The 21,475-nt window shown below is 40.3% G+C and overlaps 1 protein-coding gene across 1 annotated transcript in view; it reads left to right on the top strand.

Annotated features, from left to right (window-relative positions):
- KIAA1549 (KIAA1549 ortholog) overlaps positions 1–21,475 on the top strand; it is a 168,563-nt gene that overhangs the window by 141,039 nt on the left and 6,049 nt on the right. Inside the window, exons 20-22 of the mRNA XM_053896747.1 lie at positions 840–886; positions 7,340–7,497; positions 18,947–19,092. Of these exons, the coding sequence (XP_053752722.1) occupies positions 840–886; positions 7,340–7,497; positions 18,947–19,092 (351 nt within the window). The remainder of the gene's footprint in view (positions 1–839; positions 887–7,339; positions 7,498–18,946; positions 19,093–21,475) is intronic.

The following is a 21,475-nucleotide window of genomic DNA, read 5'->3' as shown; positions in this document are numbered from 1 at the left end:
TATTGTTCTGCTGAAATATCTGGTTCCAAAATAACAATTCACAGTTGTTGAAAGAACCGTTGGAAGAGGAGTACAACGTATGATAGGGACAGGGTGTGTTGATTTCATGAGGAATGCAACAGATACACGTTTATTTAAATCTGATGCCATATTGACATTGATTTAGCCAAAGAATACTTGGTTAGCGGAGATTAGCTCAAGTAAGAAGAGTTGATTGAAGGCTCTGGGGCCCTGGATGGAACACAAGGACAGAGTATGGCTGGGCTCTTTGGAACAGGAAAACTATCAGAAACTGAAAGTGTGCACTTCATCTTTGAGAGTCTCTCTAATTTCTGGTTCTCTTTGTATTTTTTCTTTTTTCACATTGTTCCACAACATGGTGCAGCGTTCACATACTTTACTTTTGTGAGTGTATTTGAATTGCTACTGGACACCCACTGGTTCTGGGAATGATCATGCTCACGTTGATGGGGGCATTTGTACTAAGTGTGGCCATCAAGGCCGACCTTTTTAGAAGATACAGATTTGTAGAGAATGAGCTTGTAGGGAAGAGAAGCTGCAGAAAGGCTATCTGTTACTCATTCTTTTATAAAAGAAAGAAAGGTCTAGAAAATAGTTGTGTGTGTGTGTGTTTTTTTTTAAAGCGTGGTAGCCCAGTTCCCTAAGCTGAAACTTCTGGTATTATTTGATGGCAGAATGCCTCAGTGCCATGCCAGCTTTTTATGAGAAAATAATTCTCCTGAAAGTTGATCCTGCAAACCTAAACTTGTAAGTTTGCTGTTGTCACTTTCTAATAAGCGTTGCACGTTAATCTTCATTTCCTTTTGCTTTTCTTCCAGAGATACGAAGACTATGGAATGACTCCCCCATCAGGCCCATTGCCGAGGTAAAGTTTTTGGGAGAAAATACATTAGGACTTCCTCACATCGACTGTTTTTTTTTACAAATTTTGTAAACTCGTTTCTTTTAGCTCATATGAGCAGATGCAAACCTCTGGGTTGTGTGTTCTCTTGAGTTAACCTGAAGAGGAGAAAAAAGGTGGAATTTTAAGTTCTGCTCCCAGTAAAGACAGGCTAGATTGTTTGCTCAGGGCATCTGGAAAAGCCAGACAAGATTTTAAAATGAAACAAAATAAAACCCAGATAGCTAACAGGGCAGTGGAATGGTATGGGGCCAAGATCCAGGGAGTCCAGAGAAAGGAACCCTTCCTTTTGGGTGAACTTTCTCCCTGGGGTGCCTGCTAATCCCGGAGGAGGTGACTGAGAACCTGAGCAAGACTTTGGGCAGACCTCTGGGCCTTGGAGTCTTGAAAATTTGACATAGTGAAAGTTGCGGGGACTTTGATGCCTTAAATGAATCAAAATACATTTGAAAAGAAAAATGGCTGAATACCAGTGTTCTAAGCATCCGTCTCAATGTAAAAAAAAAAAAAAAAAAAAAAAAAAAAAAAGGGTCTAATTAAACCTAAAGGAAGTAGAAGGAAGGAAATAATAAAAATAAGAATAGAAATTAATGAAATAGAAAACAAATACCATAATAGAGAAGATCGACAAGGCTAAAAGTTACTTCTTTGAAAACTAATGAAGTTGATAAATCTCTGAAGAGCTTGATCAAGTAAGCTGTGTATCATTATCAATAAGAGGAATGGAAAAGGACATATTAATCCAGATCTTTCAAAAATTAAAAAGATTTTGATAGATTTTTAAAAGATTTTTAAAAGATTTTATAGGAATTAAGATTTTCTGAACCTTTTTGTTAATAAATTTAAAATGGAAAAATTCCTGGAAAGAGAATATCTGAATTGACATATAACTATTAAAGAAATTGAAATCATTACCAAAATCCTGCCCACAAAGAAAACTTTGGCTTTAACGGTGAATTCTACTAAAGATACTGAAGGAAGAAAATGCGCCAGTGTTCAACAAATTCTTTTAAAGAATATAAAAACAGAGAATACTCCCCACCTCATTCTTTTTATTTCATTATTATTTTTAATGTTTATTTAATTTTGAGACAGAGAGACAGAGCGTGAGAGATGGAGGAGCAGAGAGAGAAGGAGACACGGAATCCAAAGCAGGCTCCGGGCTCTGAGCTGTCAGCGCAGAGCCCGACGCAGGGCTCAGACTCACGGACTTCGAGATGATGACCTGAGCCAAAGTCAGATGCTTAACTGATTGAGCCACCCAGGTGCCCCCCGCAACCCCCAACCTCATTCTTCCTCTATCAAGGAGGAGACAAGGACAAGGACGTTGTAAGAAAGAAAACATTACGGGCCAATTTTACTTGTGAACATAACACAGGTGCAGAAACTTAAATATTAGCAAAGATATCCAGTATTGTATATGGAAGGATGTCATATCACAGCCAAATTAGATTTATTCCAACAATGAAAGGGTAATTTAACATTTAAAAAACAAAATCAACCAATCTAGGGGTGCCTGGGTGGCTCAGTCGAGCATCTGACTCTTGATCTCTGCTCAGGTCTTGATCTCAGGGGATCTCAGGGTTGTGAATTCAGGCCCCACATTGGGCTCCACACAGGGCATGGGACCTACTTAAAAATAATAATAATAATAAAATAAAAAATCAATGTAATTCACTGTTTTGAGAATAAAGGAGGGAAATCTTATTCCACTAAATATAGCATTTGATAAAATTCAACATCCATTCATGGTAAAAATCTTAGCAAACAAAGAATAGGATTGAACTTGTCTAATCTGGTTATAGTTATCTCAGCAAAGATTATATTACCTCTATTCAACTTTGTCTCGGGGTTCTTGATAGTGTAATAAAGCAAAGAAAGAAAGAGAGAGAGAGAGTGAGGGAGGGAAGAAGGGAAGGGAAGGAAGAGATTAAGGAATTCTAGGAAAGAAATAATACTGTTATTATTCTCAAATGATATAATTTTTTTTAGTAGAAATACCTAAAATGTCAACACATAAATTGTTAGAATTAAGAGAATTTAGCAAGATAGATAAATTACAAAGTAGCTGGATATAAGATCAGTATACAAAAAATCTCTTCTATTTCTGTTTATGAGCATCAGACAAAATAAAAACTTTTACACAGACTACATAAAATAGCATTCAGAAACATAAAATATCTCAGTATTCACCTCACCAAAAATAGTCAAGCCCTCTAAAGAAAATGTTCATGGATTGGGTAACTCAGTATATTAAAAATATCAGTCTTCCCTAAGTGATCTACAGATTCATTGTGATCCCATTTAAAATCCTAGTCATTTTTTTTTTTTTAACGTTTATTTATTTTTGAGACAGAGAGAGACAGAGCATGAACAGGGGAGGGTCAGAGAGAGGGAGACACAGAATCTGAAACAGGCTCCAGGCTCTGAGCTGTCAGCGCAGGGCTCGAACTCATGGACCGCGAGATCATGACCTGAGCCGAAGTTGGCCGCTTAACCGACTGAGCCACCCAGGCACCCCTTGTTGTTTTTTTCAAAAAAAAAAAAAAAAAAAATATGTGGAAACTGACAAGCTGATTTTAAAACTTCTGTAGAAATGTGAAGGGCCAACAATATTCAAGACACTTTGAGGAAAAAGAACAGGGTATGAGGAATAATCTGAAAGTTGTAAATTGCTGTAAGGTAATTCAGACAGTGTTGTATTGCTATAAAGCTAGACAAATAGACCAAAGGAACAGAATAGAGAATCCATAAGCAGACTCACACATGAGTGGACAAATGATTTATTACAAAGCGGGAATTGCAGAAAACCAGAGTTAATTGCAGAAATCATAATCAACTGTTCTTTTTTATTTGGTTTATTTTGTGAGAGAGTGTACACACAGGTGCACGTGAGTCGGGGAGGGGCAGAGAGAGAGAGAGAGAGAATTCCAAGTAGTTTCTGTGCTGATAGCATGGAGACTGATGTAGGGCTCAAACTCAGAAACTGTGGGATCATGACCTGAACCAAAAGCAAGAGTCAGATGCTTAACCATCTGAGCCACCCAGGCACCTGTCAACTCTTCTTTCAATCACCAGAAGTCACACAGAAGTAGGAATGTTATCTGGTTTCCTCATTTTTTTCTGTCTTTTGTTTGTCCTCATTTTCAGAGGGGCTTGTTTTATTTTTCCCCAACCCAGGCACTGCTTTGTGGTCCACAAGCAACAGAGATAAAGGGAGCATGTGAAGATTAGGTGACCCAGGGCAGAAGTTAATGATGGGGGCCATGTGATCTGGTTTGCCCAGTTCAGTTCAGTTTACACCTCTTTTTCTGGCATAGATACTAGTAACTTCCACTCTGAAAAGTGTTCTGGTTTGGATGACCGATTTTACAGTTACATTAAAGGGTTCTGGGGGATTTGGATCACACGGAACTATCCGAACACACAATTTAGGATAAAAACGACGTAAACGTAGGCGGGAGGAGGATAATTGGGCAAAGTAGAAATAAGGAAAGGGCAAGAGCTAGTTCTTCGGTGGATGGTCAAGAGGGTCAGGAGATGAGGAGATTATGTGAACTCCAACATCCAGATGTTGAAGGAAAAGTGTGCCTTTTAGATCTGTAAGGTCAGAGATACCAGACATCTCTCTCTCAGGTCAATCTAAAACAGTCACAGTTATCTAAAGAGAGCAATACATAAATAGCCTTGGGTTTCAATTTATGAGATATGCTCTGGAAATAACGCTACAGAATAGAGGCAAAGTCAGTCTGTGTTCTCATCAAACTAGTTTGATCTGTTAATTCCTGGTTGACTGTCATTTGCAAAGCACCGTAATTAAACTATCATGCTTTTTCATTCTTGAATTTCTTTAGAAGAGTGGTTCTCAAAGTGGGATTCTCAGACCTGTGATGGTCCTTGAGACCCTTTTGTGGGGGGGGGGGGGGGGGGCTGCCTGTGAAGTCCAAACCGTGGTTCATAATAATACTAAAACATTATTTGATCTTTTTAATTGTTGATGATTACACTGAGGCACAAAAGCAGCGGTGGATGAAACTGCATGACCCTTATTATGAATCAGTGGCACCACACGGCCCAAGTGATCATTGTATTCTTCACCACTGTGCAATCACAACGTTTTCAGAACGCCGGTGTTTTGGTTATGCAGTATGTTCTTGATGAAGTAGTAAAAATTCTTCTTTTTTTTTTTTTAAACCTAAACCCTTGAGTCTTTAATCGTCTGTAGGACAAAGGAGGAAAGACTCATAAAGCGCTTTGCAGAGAACGGAATTGTGAAGGAGGAGCACTTGTTCCGTTGTGGGAGTTAAGAACTCATCTGAACTGCTGCCATGTTTTTTGTTTGAGGAGACCATCAGATGACATTGTTATTCAGACTCGGGTTGTTTGGCAGCCACTGTCTTGAAAATAAAGGAAGAGAGCCTGTCACGTCAAGAAAAATAGCGGGCAGGATTTGTTGCCAGTGATAAAATTGAGCCTTCAAGTGAAAATTTGAATTTTGGAAACTTGTCTGCCACTAGGTGCTTGACAGCTTCCTAGTGCTTAAAGGATTTTTTTCTGATGAGCTCAGTGGTGATGCTAATGAATGTGATTTTTGGTACTCTGAAATGAAATGTGTCAATATCTGGAAAGTCTACATAAAGCATGGCACTGATATTTTCCAAATGACGCATGTCAAAATCTCAGGGCGCCTGGGTGGCTCAGTCGGTCAAACATCGGATGTCGGCTCAGGTCATGATCTCATGGTTCGTGGGTTCGAGCTCTGTGTTGGGCCCTGTGCTGACAGCTCAGAGCCTGGAGCCTGCTTCGGATGGTGTCTCCCTCTCTCTGCTCTTCTCCTGCTCATGCTCTGCCTCTGTCTCTCTCTCTGAAAAAACAAACATTGAAAAAATTAAAAAAAGAAAACAAAAAGTCATGCATGGGTCCATTCAAAGTGCAAACTAGTAGTGGGTTTGAATATATCTGAGTATGAAAAGTTAATTGATACTCTTCAGATTGTATATTGCCACTAACCCTTGAGGAAACTTTGCTGAGTTCTGGTATGTCAAAGAAGAATATCTGTCTGAAATATTATTTGAATATTATCTGAAAAGCCTATTAAGATCTTCCTTATCCAAAAAAATGAAAATAAAAAAATAAAATCTTCCTATCCAACTATGTATTTATGTGAAGCCAGATCATCTTCTTTAAATAACTTACAGGGACTGTGTTGCTCAGTCAGTTAAGCATCCGACTCTTGATTTTGGCTCAGGACACAATCTCAGTATTCGTGAGATTGAGCCCTGCATCAGGCTCTGCATTGACCACGTAGAGCCTGCTTGGGATTCTCTTTCTCCCTCTCTCTCCACCCCTCACCTGCTCGTGTGCACACACTCTTTCTCTCTCAAAATAAATACATTTAAAAAAATAACTTACAGCAACTGATTGAATACAAGGTATATGAGAATCCAGATATCTTCTATTAAGGAAATTTGAAAAAAAGTAAAACTACTTTTTTGGGGGGAATGGGTTAGAAAATATCATTGACTACTTGAGAAAATGTTAACATGTGAGATGCTTAATATTGTTACTTAAAAATTTTTTTAAAGTGTTTTATTTATTTTTGAGACAGAGACAGAGCGTGAGCAGGGGAGAGAGAGGGAGACACAGAATCCAAAGCAGGCTTCAGGCTCCGAGCTGTCAGCACAGAGCCCGACGCGGGGCTCGAACTCACCACGAGATAATGACTTGAGCTGAAGTCGGACGTTCAACCGAATGAGCCACCCAGGCACCTCAATATTGTTATTTTTAAATGAATTTTGAAAATAGTTATTTAAAAAAGTTTTAGTTTTAATTCTGAATGCAATAAATATCTCTCCACATAAACACAAATTCTCAGGAGTCCCTTAATAGTTTTTGAGTGGAAAGGGGTCTGAAGACTAAAAAGTTTGAGAACCCCCGCTTTAGAGCACTGGTTTTCAGCCTTAATGAATAGCAGGATCATCAGTGGAGCTTTAAAAATTGCTCTGTCTGGGTTTCACCTCTAGAGATTCTGTTTTCATTAGTCTGGGGTACAGCGCGGCCATCGGGGTTTTTGAAAGCTCTCCAGGGGATGCTCATGTGCAGCCAAGACTGGGAGCCAGCGCTTTAATCCAAGGCTGGAGACGCACAGGCCCTGGAACTTGACCTGCACCTGCTTTTGGTCTGTAAACGAGGGCATGTCTTCTTCAGTCATCCGGCATCGGCTCTATTCCAGGCACCGTACTTAGTACCGAAGATATGTCAGGGAGCAAACAGGAAACATTTCTGTGTTGTGAGAGAGGAGATGAGGCTACACCAATAGATAGGCCTTCTTTTTCTGTAGCACGGAAGGTGGAGTTAATAAAATGCCAGAGTCAGGGTCCAGTGCGGTTCTGATGCTTGGGCTTGCTTTGCCTTCAGACCAGGTTTTGGCCCCGGTTTGCTGCCGTCTTCGGAGCTGGTGCCTTCTGAGTCCCAGCAGACACAGGCATCGGCTGACGCCCCGTTCGCTGCCCGAGGGATCTACCCCGAGGAGATGCCATCGGTGGCCCGGCCACGGCCTGTCGGGGGCACCACAGGTACATGTGGCTGTTTAGCTTGCGTTTCTGAACTAGAGAACATCTGCTTTCTGGCTATTCCGGCAGAGTACCTTTCAGACTTCCCAGGGTACCGCTGTCCCCGTGTCCGTCACCTCCTCCACTAGTCTGTGCTCCCTGGGATCCCGGTAGAGGTGCAGGCAGGGGAGGGGGGAAGAGAGAGTGGCGGAGATCCCAAGACTGATGTCCTCCGATTTGTTCCTGTGTCAGTGTCTCAGAACATCCTTTCACGTGGAGTGCACAGCACATCTCCGCCAGGGAAAGTGTTTCTTAATGCTTACGGTAAACTGAAAGATCTGTTTCTGAGCACTTGGTATGGCTTTAAAACAAGTGTCGTTTTCTAAAAAGGCACTTTTCCAGCCTGTGATAAACAACTCCAAATGTTGCTGGACAGTAACCTAGGGAGATTTTTGTTTCATTTGGTTCTCATGACGAGGGACACTGCTCATAGGTGACAGTCAAGTCCAACATGGCTGAGCTGAGTCTCACATGTCATGTGGCTGGTTGGCCCTGGCGGTTTACCCAGAATTAAAAATTGCTGTTTCATGTCACGGAACTGCGTCTCATGAATAGTTGATACTACAAATACCATATTTGTGAATGTTGTTCATTGTTCCTCAAGCGTCTGTGGAGTTTAAGATTTTTTTTTTTTGTACAGCTCAGCATGCTTTGAAAAGTCTTCGAAGTTCGTTATACCCATCAGACTGTTTTACTCAAAGTCACTTTTATTTTCATTCCTTCACCTTCCTGTTTGACGGTTTAATAAGAAATCGAAGCTTTAAAAAGAGGAGCTATTACATGTTTGCTTATCTTTTACAGTTTTCTAACTTTCTGGACAATATATACCTTTATAATGTCAACAAGGGACTAGTTTAAGCCTTTTCAAAACTTGTAATAATTGGTGGATAGTGATCCTTTATGGTTTCCTAGGCATTTATTATAGGTTGCATTGTCTATCAGTCAACAACAAAAATATCTCTGGATATCCCACAGGATTTCCCATACTTTACAGGTGCTGTACTTGCAGTGAGTTTTCTTTCTCCTGTTAATTACTGCTTATTTGAACATTGGTGGATATTACATATCCCAAACAAAATTCAGACAGCTTCATCTTTAATCTAGAAGAATAGAGAAATGGTACATATGAAATATTTGAAGAGGAAGTTATTTTGTAATAATTTCTAATAAGAGATTAAGTTGTAAAAGAATGTATAATAGAAAATATTAAGATATACTGGAAGAGTTACCTTTTGACTATTTAAAATAATCGAATATGTATATGTCTAAAAGTTACTAGAAGCAAAGGAAAATAGAATCCAGGGAAGTATTCAGCAGGTATGCCCATGAGGTATTTTTATGAGAGGATGATTCAAAGAAATTGATAAGTGGGCAGACTTCAGAGCCTAAATGGACAAAGGACAGGAAGGATGAATTCACAGAAGGAATATGTGTGTGGGGTGTATATCACAGGAAAGTAAACATGAAAGATGCCCAGTTTTGAACATGACTGAAGAAATGCACTTTAAAACCATGGGGAGACACCATTTCAGTCGTGAAACTGTTTTCATAATAACGTAGCAGGACAACATTAACGTCCACTTTCTTCTTCTGTACAGTGGAGGTAATGTGGCTGTTGTGTGGATTACAGAAGATAACAGGTGCAAAGTGCTCAAAATAGTGCCTGACGTGTTGCAAACTTTCAGTGAATATCAGCTGCAATTATTATTAGTATATTTCCAGTGGTGGTGTAAATCACTAAACATTGGGAAAGCAGCTGGGCAGTATGACTTACTAAGCTTTGCATTTGCTAATTCTACTTTTGAGAATCTAGGATCCTCCTCCCCAAAGAAATCCAAATATTGGGGAAAAACGAGTGCAAAGGTGTTTATCAGCACATTATTCATAATAGAGAATTGTGAGCCCTCTAAATGCCTAGTAATGAGGGGATCAGTGCATAAATTGTGCAGCTGTTTATTATTAATTAATTTCATTTTAGTTTTTTTTTTTAAATCCCAGTATACTTAGCATGCAGTGTTATATTAGTTTCAGGCATACAATATAGTGATTCAACATTTCTATACGTTACTCAAGTCTTCATCAAGAAAAGTATACTCTTTTTTTAAAATTTTTTTTAAATGTTTATTTTTGACAGAGAGAGAGACAGAGCATGAGTGGGGGAGGGGCAGAGAGAGAGGAAGACAGAATCCGAAGCAGGCTCCAGGCTGTGAATGGTCAGCACAGAGCCCGACGCGGGGCTCAAACTCACAGCCCGCGAGACTGTGACCTGAGTCGAAGTCGGATGCTCAACCGACTGAGCCACCCAGGCGCCCCAGATACTCTTTTTTATTAAGTTTATTTTGAAAGCGTGTGCACATGCATGTGCTCATAAGTGGGGGAGGGGCAGACAGAGAGGGAGAGAGAGAGAATCCCAAGCAGGCTCTGCGCTGTCAGCGCAGAGCCCCCCATGTGGGTCTCGAACTCACAAACCGTGAGATTATGACCCGTGCCAAGATCAAGAGTTGGACTCTTAACTGACTGAGCCCCCCAGGCGCCCCAAGATAAGTGTCCTCTTAATACCCCTCACCCTTCCCCCCAACCCCCTCCCTTCTGGTAACCATCTGTTCTCTATAGTTAAGAGTCTGTTTTTTTGGTTTATCTCTTTTTTTTTTTTTCTTTGTACGTTTGTTTTGCTTCTTAAATTCCACATGAGTTAAGTGATACGGTATTTGTCTTTATCTGACTGACTTGTTTCACTTAGCAGTGTACCCTCTAGCTCCATCCATGTTGTTGCAGGTGACAAGATTTCATTCTTTTTACGGCTGAGTAATATTCCATTGTATATATACACCACCTCTTCTTCATCCATTCGTCTGTTGATGGACACTCGGGTTGTTTTCACAATTTGGCTATTGTAAGTAATGCTGCTATAAACATAGGGGTGCATATATGTTTTCAAAATAGTGTTTTCATGTTGTTTGGGTAAATACTCAGTAGTGTATTTCTCTTTTTAGATCACACGGTAATTCTATTTTTAATTTTTTGAGGAATCTCCATACCGTCTTCCACAGTGGCTACGCTAGTTTACGTTCCCACCAGCAGTGCACAAGTGTTTCTTTTTCTCCACATCCTCACCAACACTTGTTTTTTGTGTTTTTGATTTTAGCCATTCTGACAGATATGAGGTGCTATTTCCTTGTGGTTTTGATTTGCATTTCCCTGATGATGAGACGTCTGTTGGCAATCTGGATGTCTTCTTTGGAGAAATGTCTGTTCATGTCTTCTGCCATTTTTGACCTGCGTTATTTGTTTGTTTGTTTTGGTGTGGAGTTGTGTCAGTTCTTTATATATTTTGGATACTAACCCTTTATTGTTATGTCATTTGCAAATATCTTTCTCCATTCTGTAGGTTGCCTTTTTGTTTTGCTGATTGTTTCCTTTGCTGTGCAAAAACTTTTTATTTTTATTTTATTTTATTTTATTTTATTATTTTTTAAGTTTATTTATTTTGAGAGAGGGAGAGATGGGGGTGGGGTGGGAAGGAGCAAAGAGAGAGGGAAAGAGAGGGAATTCCAAGCAGGCTCAGCACTGTCAGCGCAGAGCCTGACATAGGGCTCAAACTCATGAACTGTGAGATCATGACCTAGCCAAAATCAAGAGTGGGATGCTTAACTGACTGAGCCACCCAGGTGCCCCCAAAAGCTTTTTATTTTGATGTAGTCCCAATAGTTTATTTTTGCTTTTTTGCCCTTGCCTCAGGAGACATAGCTGGAAAAATGTTGCTGTGGCCGATGTCAGGGACCTTACTGCCTGTGCTCTCATCTAGGATGTTAAAGGTTTTAGGTCTCACATTTAGGTCTTTAATCCATTTTGAGTTTATTTTTGTGTATAGAAAGTGGTCCAGTTTTATTCTTTCGCATGTAGCTGTCCAGTTTTCCCAACATAATTCGTTGCAGAGACTTTTTCCCATTGCATATCCTTGCTTCCTTTGTTAAAGATTAATTGACCATATAATTGTGGGTTTATTTCTGGGCTTTCTGTTCTGTACCATTGATCTGTGTCTGTTTTTGTGCCAGTACCATACTGTTTTTATTACCACAGCTTTTTAGTATATGTTAAAATCTGGGATTATGATACCTCCAGTTGTTTTTTTTTTTCTTTGTCAAGATTGCTTTGGCTATTTGGGGTCTTGTGTGGTTCCATACCAATTTTAAGATTATTTGTTTTAGTTATGTTGAAAAATGTTTTTGATGTTTGTTTAGTTTTGAGAGAATGCAAGCAGGGGAGGGGCAGAAAGAGAGTGGGACAGAGGATGTCAAGCAGGCTCTGCACTGAGAGCAAGGAGCCTGATGTGGGGCTCAAATCCATGACCTGTGAGATCACGACTTGAGCCGAAGTTGGACACTTAACCAACTGAGCCTCCCAGGCACCCCTATATTGCTGTTGATAGTATGGACATTTTAACAGTATTCTCCTAATCCAGGAGCATGGAATATCTTTCCATTTGTTTGTGTCATCAGTTTCTTCCATCAATGTTTATGGTTTTCAGAATGTAAATCATTCACCACTGTATTAAGTTTATTCCTAGGTGTCTTATTCATTTCGGTGCAGTAGAAAATGGGATTTTTTTCAAACTTCTCTTTCTGTTACTTCATTATTAGTGTATGGAAGTGCACTAGATTTTTGTGTATTGATATTGTATCCTGTGACCTTACTGAATTCATTTATCAGTTACAGTAGTTTTTTGGTGGAGCCTTTAGAGTTTTCTGTGTTTAGTAGGTGTCTGCAGATAGTCAAAGTTTTACTTCTTTCTAACTGATTTGGATGCCTTTTATTTCTTTTTGTTGTCTGATTGCTGTAGCTAGGACTTCCAGTACAGTGTCGAATAAAAGTGATGAGAGGGGAGCCTGGGTGGCTCAGTTGGTTGAGCGTCCGACTCTTGATTTCAGCTCAGGTCATGATCTCCCCGGTTTGTGGGTTCAAGCCCCCTGTTGGGCTCTGCAGTGACAGCAGGGAGTCTGCTTGGCATTCTTTCTCTCTTTCCCTCTCTCTATCTGTGCCCTGCCTCCATTCCCTCTCCCTGTCTCTCAAAATAAATAAACTAAAAAAAAAAAGTGGTGAAAGTCAACGTTCTTGTCTTGTTCTTCCTGATCTTAGGGGAAAATCTCTCAGTTTTCCACCATTGAGTGTGATGTTAGCTGTGGGTTTTCAAAATGGCCTTTATTATGTTGAGGTATTTTCCTTCTAGACCTAGTTTGTTGAGGGTTCTTAGCATGAATGGATGTTTTACTTTGTCACATGCTTTTTCTGCATCTGTTGAAATGATCATATTGTTCTTATCCTTTCTCTTGTTGATGTGATATATCATGTTGATTGATTTGGGAATATTGAATTACCTTTGCATCCCAGGAATAAATCCCACTTGACTGTGGCAAATGAGTTTTTTAATGTGTTGTTGGATTTGGTTTGCTAATATTTTGTTGAGGATTTTGTATTTATGTTCATCTGAGATATTGGCCTGTAGTTTTCTCTTTTTGTGTTGTCTTTATCAGGGTAATGCTAACCTCACAGAATGCGTTTGGAAGCTTTCCTTCCTGTTTTTTGGAATACTTTGAGAAGAATAAGTATTCTTTAAATGTTTGGTAGAATTAATCTGTGAAGCCATTTTTTCATAGACTTTTGTTTGTTGGGAGCTTTTTGATTACTGACTTGATTTTATTACTGGTAATCAGTGTGCTCAAATTTTCTATTTCTTCCTGATTCAGTTTTGGGAGGTTATTTGTTTCTAAGAATTTATCCATTTCTCCTAGGTTATCCAATTTGTTGGCATATACTTTTTCGTAATCTCTTAGAATCCTTTGTATTTCTGTGGTGTTGGTGTTATTTCTCCTCTTTTGTGTCTGATTTTGTTTATTTGAGTCCTTTTTTTTCTTTTTGATGAATCTGGTTTAAAGGCTTATCAATTTTGTTTGCGTTTTGAAAGAACCAGCTCCTGTTTTTCATTGATCTGTTCTATTATCTTCTTAGTTTCTATTTCATTTATTTTTGCTCTAATATTTATTATTTTCTTCCTTTCATTGGTTTTGGGTTCTATTTGTTCTCTTTCTGGCTCCTTTAAGTGTAAGCTTAGGGTATTTATTTGAGATTTTTCTTGCTTCTTGAGGTAGGCCTATATTGCAATAGGCTTCTCTCTTAGATCAGCTTTTGCTGCATCCCAAAGATAATAGGCCATTGTGGTTGTTTTTCTTTTTTTCATTTATCTCCCTGTGTTTTTTGATTTCCTCTTTGATTTCTTGGTTGACCCATTCATTGTTTAGCAACATGTAATTTAACCTCGATGTATTTGTGGTCTTTCCATATTTTTTCTTGTGGTTGATTTCTTGTTTCATGGTATTGTGGTCAGAAAAGATGCTTGGTATGACTTAAGTCTTTTTGAATTTGTTGAGACTTGTTGGTTTTGTGGCCTAACCTGTGATCTATTCTGGAGAATGTTCTTTGTGCACTTCAAAAGAATTTAACCTTCGTGTATTTGTGGTCTTTCCATATTTTTTTCTTGTGGTTGATTTCTAGTTTCATGGTATTGTGGTCAGAAAAGATGCATGGTATGGCTTCATTCTTTCTGAGTTTGTTGAGACTTGTTTTGTGGCCTAACCTGTGATCTAGTCTGGAAAATGTTCCTTGTGCACTTGAAAAACATGTGTATTCTGTTTTGGGATAGAATGTTCTGATGTATGTTAAATCCAAGTGGTCTAATGTGTTATTCAAAGCCACTGTGTCCTTGTTGATTTTCTCTTTGGATGATCTATCCAACAATGTAAGTGGTGTGTTTAAATTCCCTACTGTTATTGTATTACTATTGATACTTCCTATATGTTTGTTAATAGCTGCTTCCTGTATTTGGGTGCTTCTATGTTGGGTGCATAAATATTTGTAATTGTTATATCTTCTTGTTGGATTGTTCCCTTTATGACTATGTAGTGTCCTTCGTTGTTTCTTGTTACAGTCTTTGTTTTAAAGTCTATTTTGTCTGATATAAGTATTGCTACCCCAGCTTTCTTTTCACTTCCATTTGCATGATAAATATTTTTTCATATCTTCACTTTCAGTCTGCATGTGTCTTTAGGTCTGAAATGAGTCTCTTGTAGGCACCTTATAGATGGGTCTTGCTTTTTTATCCATTCTGTCACCCTGCATCTTTTGATTGGTGTATTTAGTCCATTTACGTTCAAAATAATTATTGATAGCTTTGTACTTACTGTCATTTTGTCACTTGTTTTACAGTATTTTTGTAGTTCTTTTCTATTTTCGTCTTACTCTCTTATCTCGTGGTTTACTGGTTTAATTTAGTGATATGCTTGAATTCCTTTCTCTTTATTTTTTCATATTTATTACTGGTTTTTCCTTGTGGCTACCATTAGGTTTATATAGAATGTCTTATGCATGGGGCGCCTGGGTGGCTCAGTTGGTTAAGCGTCCGACTTCAGCTCAGGTCACGATCTCGCGGTGCGTGGGTTCGAGCCCTGCGTCGGGCTCTGGGCTGATGGCTCGGAGCCTGGAGCCTGCTTCCAATTCTGTGTCTCCCTCTCCCTCTGCCCCTCCCCCGTCATGCTCTGTCTCTCTCTGTCCCAAAGATGAATAAACCTTAAAAAAAAAAAAAAAAAAAAAAATTAAAAAAAAAAAAAGAAAAGAATGTCTTATGCATATTGCAGTCTATATTAAGTTGATCGTCACTTGAAGTTGAACCCATTTAGTTGAATGCACTAAATTTTTACTCCTCTCCCTCCCGTGTTTTAGGTATATGGTGCATATTTTCCATCCTTTTATTTTGTAAATCCCTTGACTGATTTTTATGGTTATGCTTAATTGCAGAGCTTTTGTGCTTCCTATTTTTCTTATTCGTGCTTATGTTCTCTTGTTTCCACTCAAAGATCCCCTTTAACATTTCTTGTAGGGCTAGTTTAGCGGTGGTGAATTTCTTTAACTTTTGTTTGTCTGGGAAACTCTTTGTCTCTCCTTCTATTCTGAATGATAACCTTGCTAGATAGAGTGTTTCTCGGTTGCAGGTTTTGTTTTTGTTTTCCTTTCAGCATTTTGAATATATCATGCCACTCTCTTCTGGCCTGCAAAGTTTCTGTTGAAAAGTCCACTGATAGCCTTATGGGGTTTCCCTTGTATGTAACTGTTTTCTTTTCTCTTGCTGTTTTTAAAACTCTCTTTTTATCACTACTTTGTGCCATTTTAATTACTATGTGTTTTGTTGTGGACCTCCTTGGGTTGATTTTGTGGAGGGCTCTCCGTGCCTCCAGGATCTGGATTTTTATTTCCTTCCTCAGATTTGGGAGGCTTTCAGCTATTATTTCTTCAAATAAATTTCTGGCCCATTGTCTCTCTCTCCTCCTTCTGGGATCCTTCTAGTGCAAATCTTGTTGTACTTGATTGTATTGCTGAGTTCCCTTAATCTATTCTCATTTTTTATCCTGTGGAGTTTTTTGTTTGCTTTTTTTTTTGTTTTTGTTTTTTTTAAGAAGACCTGGCTAGCTACATGCCAGGAAACCGATTCCCTTTATTAAAATAAAATTAGAAATATTAAGGACTATGCCTTCTGACTTGTATTTTTACAACAAAGATGGTGTAACATATTAAGAGAGATCAATACATCTGCAGAGGCAAAGAAAGCTTTACCAAAACATGAACCACTAAGAAAGAAAAACTAGACATATGTGGCACAGCATGTTGAAAATGGTTAGGATTTAAAATAAATTAAAAAAAAAAAGAGTGGAACCTTTCAGGGTTCCTGGCACACTGCCACACTCAGGGCCCTCTTTGGATGGACTCCTGCCAAGGGCATTTTGGAGGGGGTGTGTCTGCAGGAGAATGCGGGAATAGGGTGCCTGGTATTAGCAAGGTTTCTCAGTTCTGCCCTGGGAGGAACCTGGAGCCACTTTGGAGAGGTGCTAAGGGTGGGTGGGAGGGGGTAGGTCCACAGAAGAGTGCAGGGGTGCAGGGCACTCTTAGCGAGCTCGGTGGAGAGTATTTGTGCTGCACTGGTTCCCGCAGGTGTCACCTATATAGGCTGAGGGGCAGGGCAGGGAAGTGACACCTCTATATCCCAGGCATTTTTCCAACTGCTGCTTCTATGCTGTATCTAAGTGGAGCTGTTTGTTGTCTTGTCTCTTTAAGGGTGGAGACTCAGTTTCCTCTTGCCCTCTGACTACCAGAGTTGAGTCTGCTTGTTTTTAAAGTTTCGGGTGTTCAGCCCCACTGATTGTAAGAATTCATGAAGTTAAGCTCCTCTGGTTTTTCAAAGCCAAACGATAAGGGGGTTTGTCTTCCCAGTTCGAGTCCCCTGTGCCTGGGGTGCCTGGTGTGGGGTCTGCTCCTCACCCTTTTCTATACTTGAAGTGACCCTCCCTCCTGAGGACAATCTGGAGGGTCCATTTGGTTCCTGACCATGCCTCTGCCCTCCCTACCCTTTTGGATATGGCCTCTTCACTATGTTCACTATTTAGTTGTGGAGAGTCTGTTCTGCCAGACTTCAGGTCGTTTTCTGGGTTATTTACACTGATGTGGGTGTTATCTCGGTGTCAGTGTGGGACGAGGTGAGCCTCAGATCCTTCTATTTCGCCACCTTCTCTGGAAGTCCCCAAGTGTGTAGCTATTTAAAATGAAGAGCTCAAAAGGAATCAGAAAAAGAGGATTTAAGATTTCCCAATTGCCTCTTATGTTTATGGTACTTGACCTATTTTATCTCTTTCAATTCTGAAAATAACATCATGAAGTGGGTGTTTTTTCCCCATGTGAGAAATGAGGCATCAGGGCTCAGTGGGAGTGGTAGCCGGCTGCCCAAGGTCACAGGGCTGTCACTGCCAGGGCTGGAATGCAAACCCGGGCTTCCTGGGCGTGATGCCCCACTTGAATCATGGGGAAAGCCCGTGCCGTATTGTTAAGTAAACAAAGCAAGATACAGAATTGTGTCTGAATTATGATTTCGACTACCATTGCACTTTTAACACAAAGGTATGCTTTTCTGTCTGTGCACTTGTGTGCACCTTGGTAAATGCTGGGGAACAGCGTGCTACATTTTTGTTCTTTGCAGGTTTTGCTCAACCAGTATCTGTTGAGCAAACCATACTGATGGTACTAATAATTTTATTTTTTTAAGTTTGTTTATTTATTTTGAGAGAGGCAGTGCAAGCGGGGAAGGGGCAGAGAGAGAGGCAGAGAGACAGAATCCCAAGGAGGCTCTGCACTGGCAGTGCAGCATGGGGCTCGAACTCACAAACTGCAAGATCATGACCTGAGCTGAAGTGGGATACTTAACTGACTGAGCCTACCAGGTGCCCTGGTCCTGATAATTTGAATCAATTTTATGAAACTTCAGTAATTGGCAAGAGCTCTTCTGGGTACATTGCTCTGACAGGAGCCTAGCAGGTTTTTTTCTGACCTTTAGCATTTAGTTATTACACATCCAAATGAAACTGTGGCATTCCTTTGTTTAAAAACATGTATTTGGTTCATGGAGGCTGTTACTTTGACAGCTAGAGTAGGAGAAGGCTGGAAGAAGGAGAGGGCCCCCTTCCCTACCTCTGAAATCTCTGAACCTCGTAGGGCCAGTCTGCACAGCATAGACGGATTTGATGATCCTGGGAGCGTTTGGGAACAAGTATTTGATTCCCCAGAGCTTAAAGGTCACTTTTTTTGTCTCCCTTAATCTATGGAGTAGGGATATATCCATATGCCATAAGTTGATGGAGTAGGAAAATATGTCATTTACAGCCTGGCCTTCATAGCTCCCCGAGGCCACAGCTTGTCTACGTGTAGAGAATGAGCTGTAGAGAGACTCCTGGCTTTGCCATCAGCATAGCTCCCTGAAGAGGCTGGGTGGGTGGCTTTAAAATTTTAATTATGACATGCCTAAGTTGTGGAAACAGTGTAAATATAGTGAACATAAATGTACGTAAACATTCTGAAATCAAAGAAATACACACCCTGCCTTTTAAGAACAAATACATACTGTATTTTCTCTCCTCGTGAGTCTCAGAAACACGAGCACACAGGAGCCAGGTTTCAGCTTTCTCCAAAACCTTTCCCTTCTTTCTTTGGAATCAATAAGATCATCCTTCTTTATAACCTCTTGGAAATGAGTGGAAAGGCCCTCTGCTATAGCCTTTATTCCCCGTCCTCTGATGTCTATATAGGAACATAAGAACATCACTGTTAGGCACCGTATTAAACGGAAGTAAGAGGAACCAAGAAATCCACAGTCCGTTTTTCCTAGGAAGTATCATCCTCTGGAGATGGAATTGGGGCCGTGTTTGAACAACGCTTGTATCCCTTGTCCGTAAGGAAGATCTATAGTCAAAACCCAAGCGTCTTGCCAGGCGACTTCGCTTCTCAACAAGTGTTGACCCAAGTGCCTGCTCTGTTCCTTCAGGCTCCCAGATTCAGCACCTGACACAGGTGGGGATTGCAAGCAGAATTGGAGCCCAGCCAGTGGAAATCCCACCGAGCAGAGGCGGCCAGTATGGGGGACCAGGCTGGCCTTCCTACGGGGAGGATGAAGCGGGCCGAAGAGAGGCTGTGAGTATCTTGTGTGTGGGTCATCACGGAATAATCACTTAATTTAGCTGCTTCTGCCTCTGCTTTGAGGATCACTCTTTAAAACCTACATACATAAAAGTTGTAACTAACTCCCTCACTTTTTTCTCCACAAGTGTATTTTTGCCTGCAGTTTTTAGATCATAAATTCCCACCCACCGAGAGGGGGAGAGTACTGGCATTGAACTTTTCAAAAGTGTATCATCTTTCTTGAGGCAGATTTTAGACTTAAAGTAGTGAATTTTTGAAAATAACCTTGCAGAAAAAGTAATAAAAGTGATGTTCGTTACATTAAAATCTGGGCAGAGACCTATAGGTAACAGCTACTTTGAAAATTTTTCCAATTTTTTTATATTGTGGTAAAACACGCATAATATAAAATTTACCATCTTAACCCTTCCCAGTTCCCAGCTCAGTGGTTTCAAATACATTCATGATGTTGCACAACCATCACCCCCATCCATCTCCTTGGCATTTTTCATCTTGTAAAATGGGAAGTGTGTGCTCATTAGACACTAAGTGCCCTTTGCCTCTCCCCCAGCTACAGGCAACCACAATTCTGCTTTCTGTCTCACTGATTTTAACTTTCAAGTAGAGAATGTGAACCTGTAGGTGACTAAAATCTGGACTTGATCTTTGGTGTTACTGTTGTATACACGTGTATGATCTCACATGCCTACTTGCTCACCATTTGTGCTTTGTGGTGGGCTAATCAACATCATATCCATTCTGACCCCCATGAGATGCTTCTGCCGTAGTCTCACAGGTTGGAGCATTCCAAGGCATAGGGTTTCTTTTATTTTTTTTTTTATTTTTTTATTTTTATTTTTTCAACGTTTTTTATTTATTTTTGGGACAGAGAGAGACAGAGCATGAACGGGGGAGGGGCAGAGAGAGAGGGAGACACAGAATCGGAAGCAGGCTCCAGGCTCTGAGCCATCAGCCCAGAGCCTGACGCGGGGCTTGAACTCACGGACCGCGAGATCGTGACCTGGCTGAAGTCGGACGCTTAACCGACTGCGCCACCCAGGCACCCCGCATAGGGTTTCTTTTAGAGGCTTCTCCTTGCTTTGGTTGCTCCTTTGTAGGAATGGAGTCAATACGGGCACAGGTAATTTCCACAAATGATTTCCTTCATTTTTCTCAAGACTTTTACATGCATTTATGTGTCTTTCCAGCAGATACACTAAATTCTTTTCATGGCCAGATGGTTCTACTATTCAGAGAAAGAAAATTAACTCCAGAATGTAATTTTCCCCTATCAGATATGCTCTTATACTTAGAATCTCAGGTGTCTACTTGACATTTGCTCACACTTTTCTTTTTCTGCCTTCGTTGTGCCCAGCTTATTTTTTTACTGTGCTTTGTGTTTTCCTATCAGATCTAGCGTTCACTTTATACTGCCTCTTTTATCACTATTTGGAAACGTGAAATGTAGGAATATTCTAGAGCTTGAACGCCATGTTTACCATTAGGCTAATTTTTAGCATAAGTGAAACCACAGATTTAGTACTTATATGTACATCCAAAGAGAGATTTTTCACTGAAAAAATATGAAAAAAAAATCACTGAAAAGTAATAATTCTGGTCAAATGAATGCCAGATTAATTTATATTATGTAAATATAGGCAAAACTCTCGTGTGTTACAGTACAGATAACTATTTTAAAATGTTTATTTTTTAGAGAGAGAGAGAGAGAGCGTGTAGGGAGGGGCAGAGAGAGAGGGAAACAGAGAATCCCAAGCAGGCTCTGTGCTCTTAGTGCAAAGCCTGACATGGGGCTTGATCCCATGAATCCTGAGATCATTATCTGAGCCAAAATCAACAGTTGGACGCTCAACCGACTGAGCCACCCAGGTACCCCAGTGCAGATAACTTTTTTTTTTTAATGTTTATTTATTTTTGAGAGACTGAGAGAACAGAGCATGAGCAGGGGAGTGGCAGAGAGAGAGGGAAACACAGAATCCAAAGCAGGCTCCAGGCTCTGAGCTGTCAGCACAAAGCCCGACGGGGGGCTCGAACTCATAGACCTCGAGATCATGACCTGTGCTGAAGTCAGACACTTAAACCGACTGAGCCACCCAGGTACCCCAGTGCAGATAACTTTTTAAAGAAAAAGGTCTGCAGAACAGTCAATAGACACACATGAATAAAATGGAAAACGATTTTGTGATCTTGTGCATGTTCTGTGGTCTCAGCATGTGTCACAGGCACACCCTCCCAAAGCTCCAGGCCCAGAGCAGAGGCAGTTCTTGTCATTTGCTCTGCAGGGACTTGCTCACCTCTTCCAGCTCTCAGATGCCCTCATTTGACCTTTCACCTCCTCAGGGAAGGGACTCCAGCTCTCTAGGTCCCTTCCTGTTCT

Source organism: Panthera pardus, unplaced genomic scaffold, assembly GCF_024362965.1.
Source record: "Panthera pardus isolate Hobbes unplaced genomic scaffold, ASM2436296v1 HiC_scaffold_8, whole genome shotgun sequence".
Classification (NCBI taxonomy): domain Eukaryota; kingdom Metazoa; phylum Chordata; class Mammalia; order Carnivora; family Felidae; genus Panthera; species Panthera pardus.
Note: the sequence above shows the minus strand (reverse complement) of the source record. Positions and strands in the feature narration are given on the sequence as shown.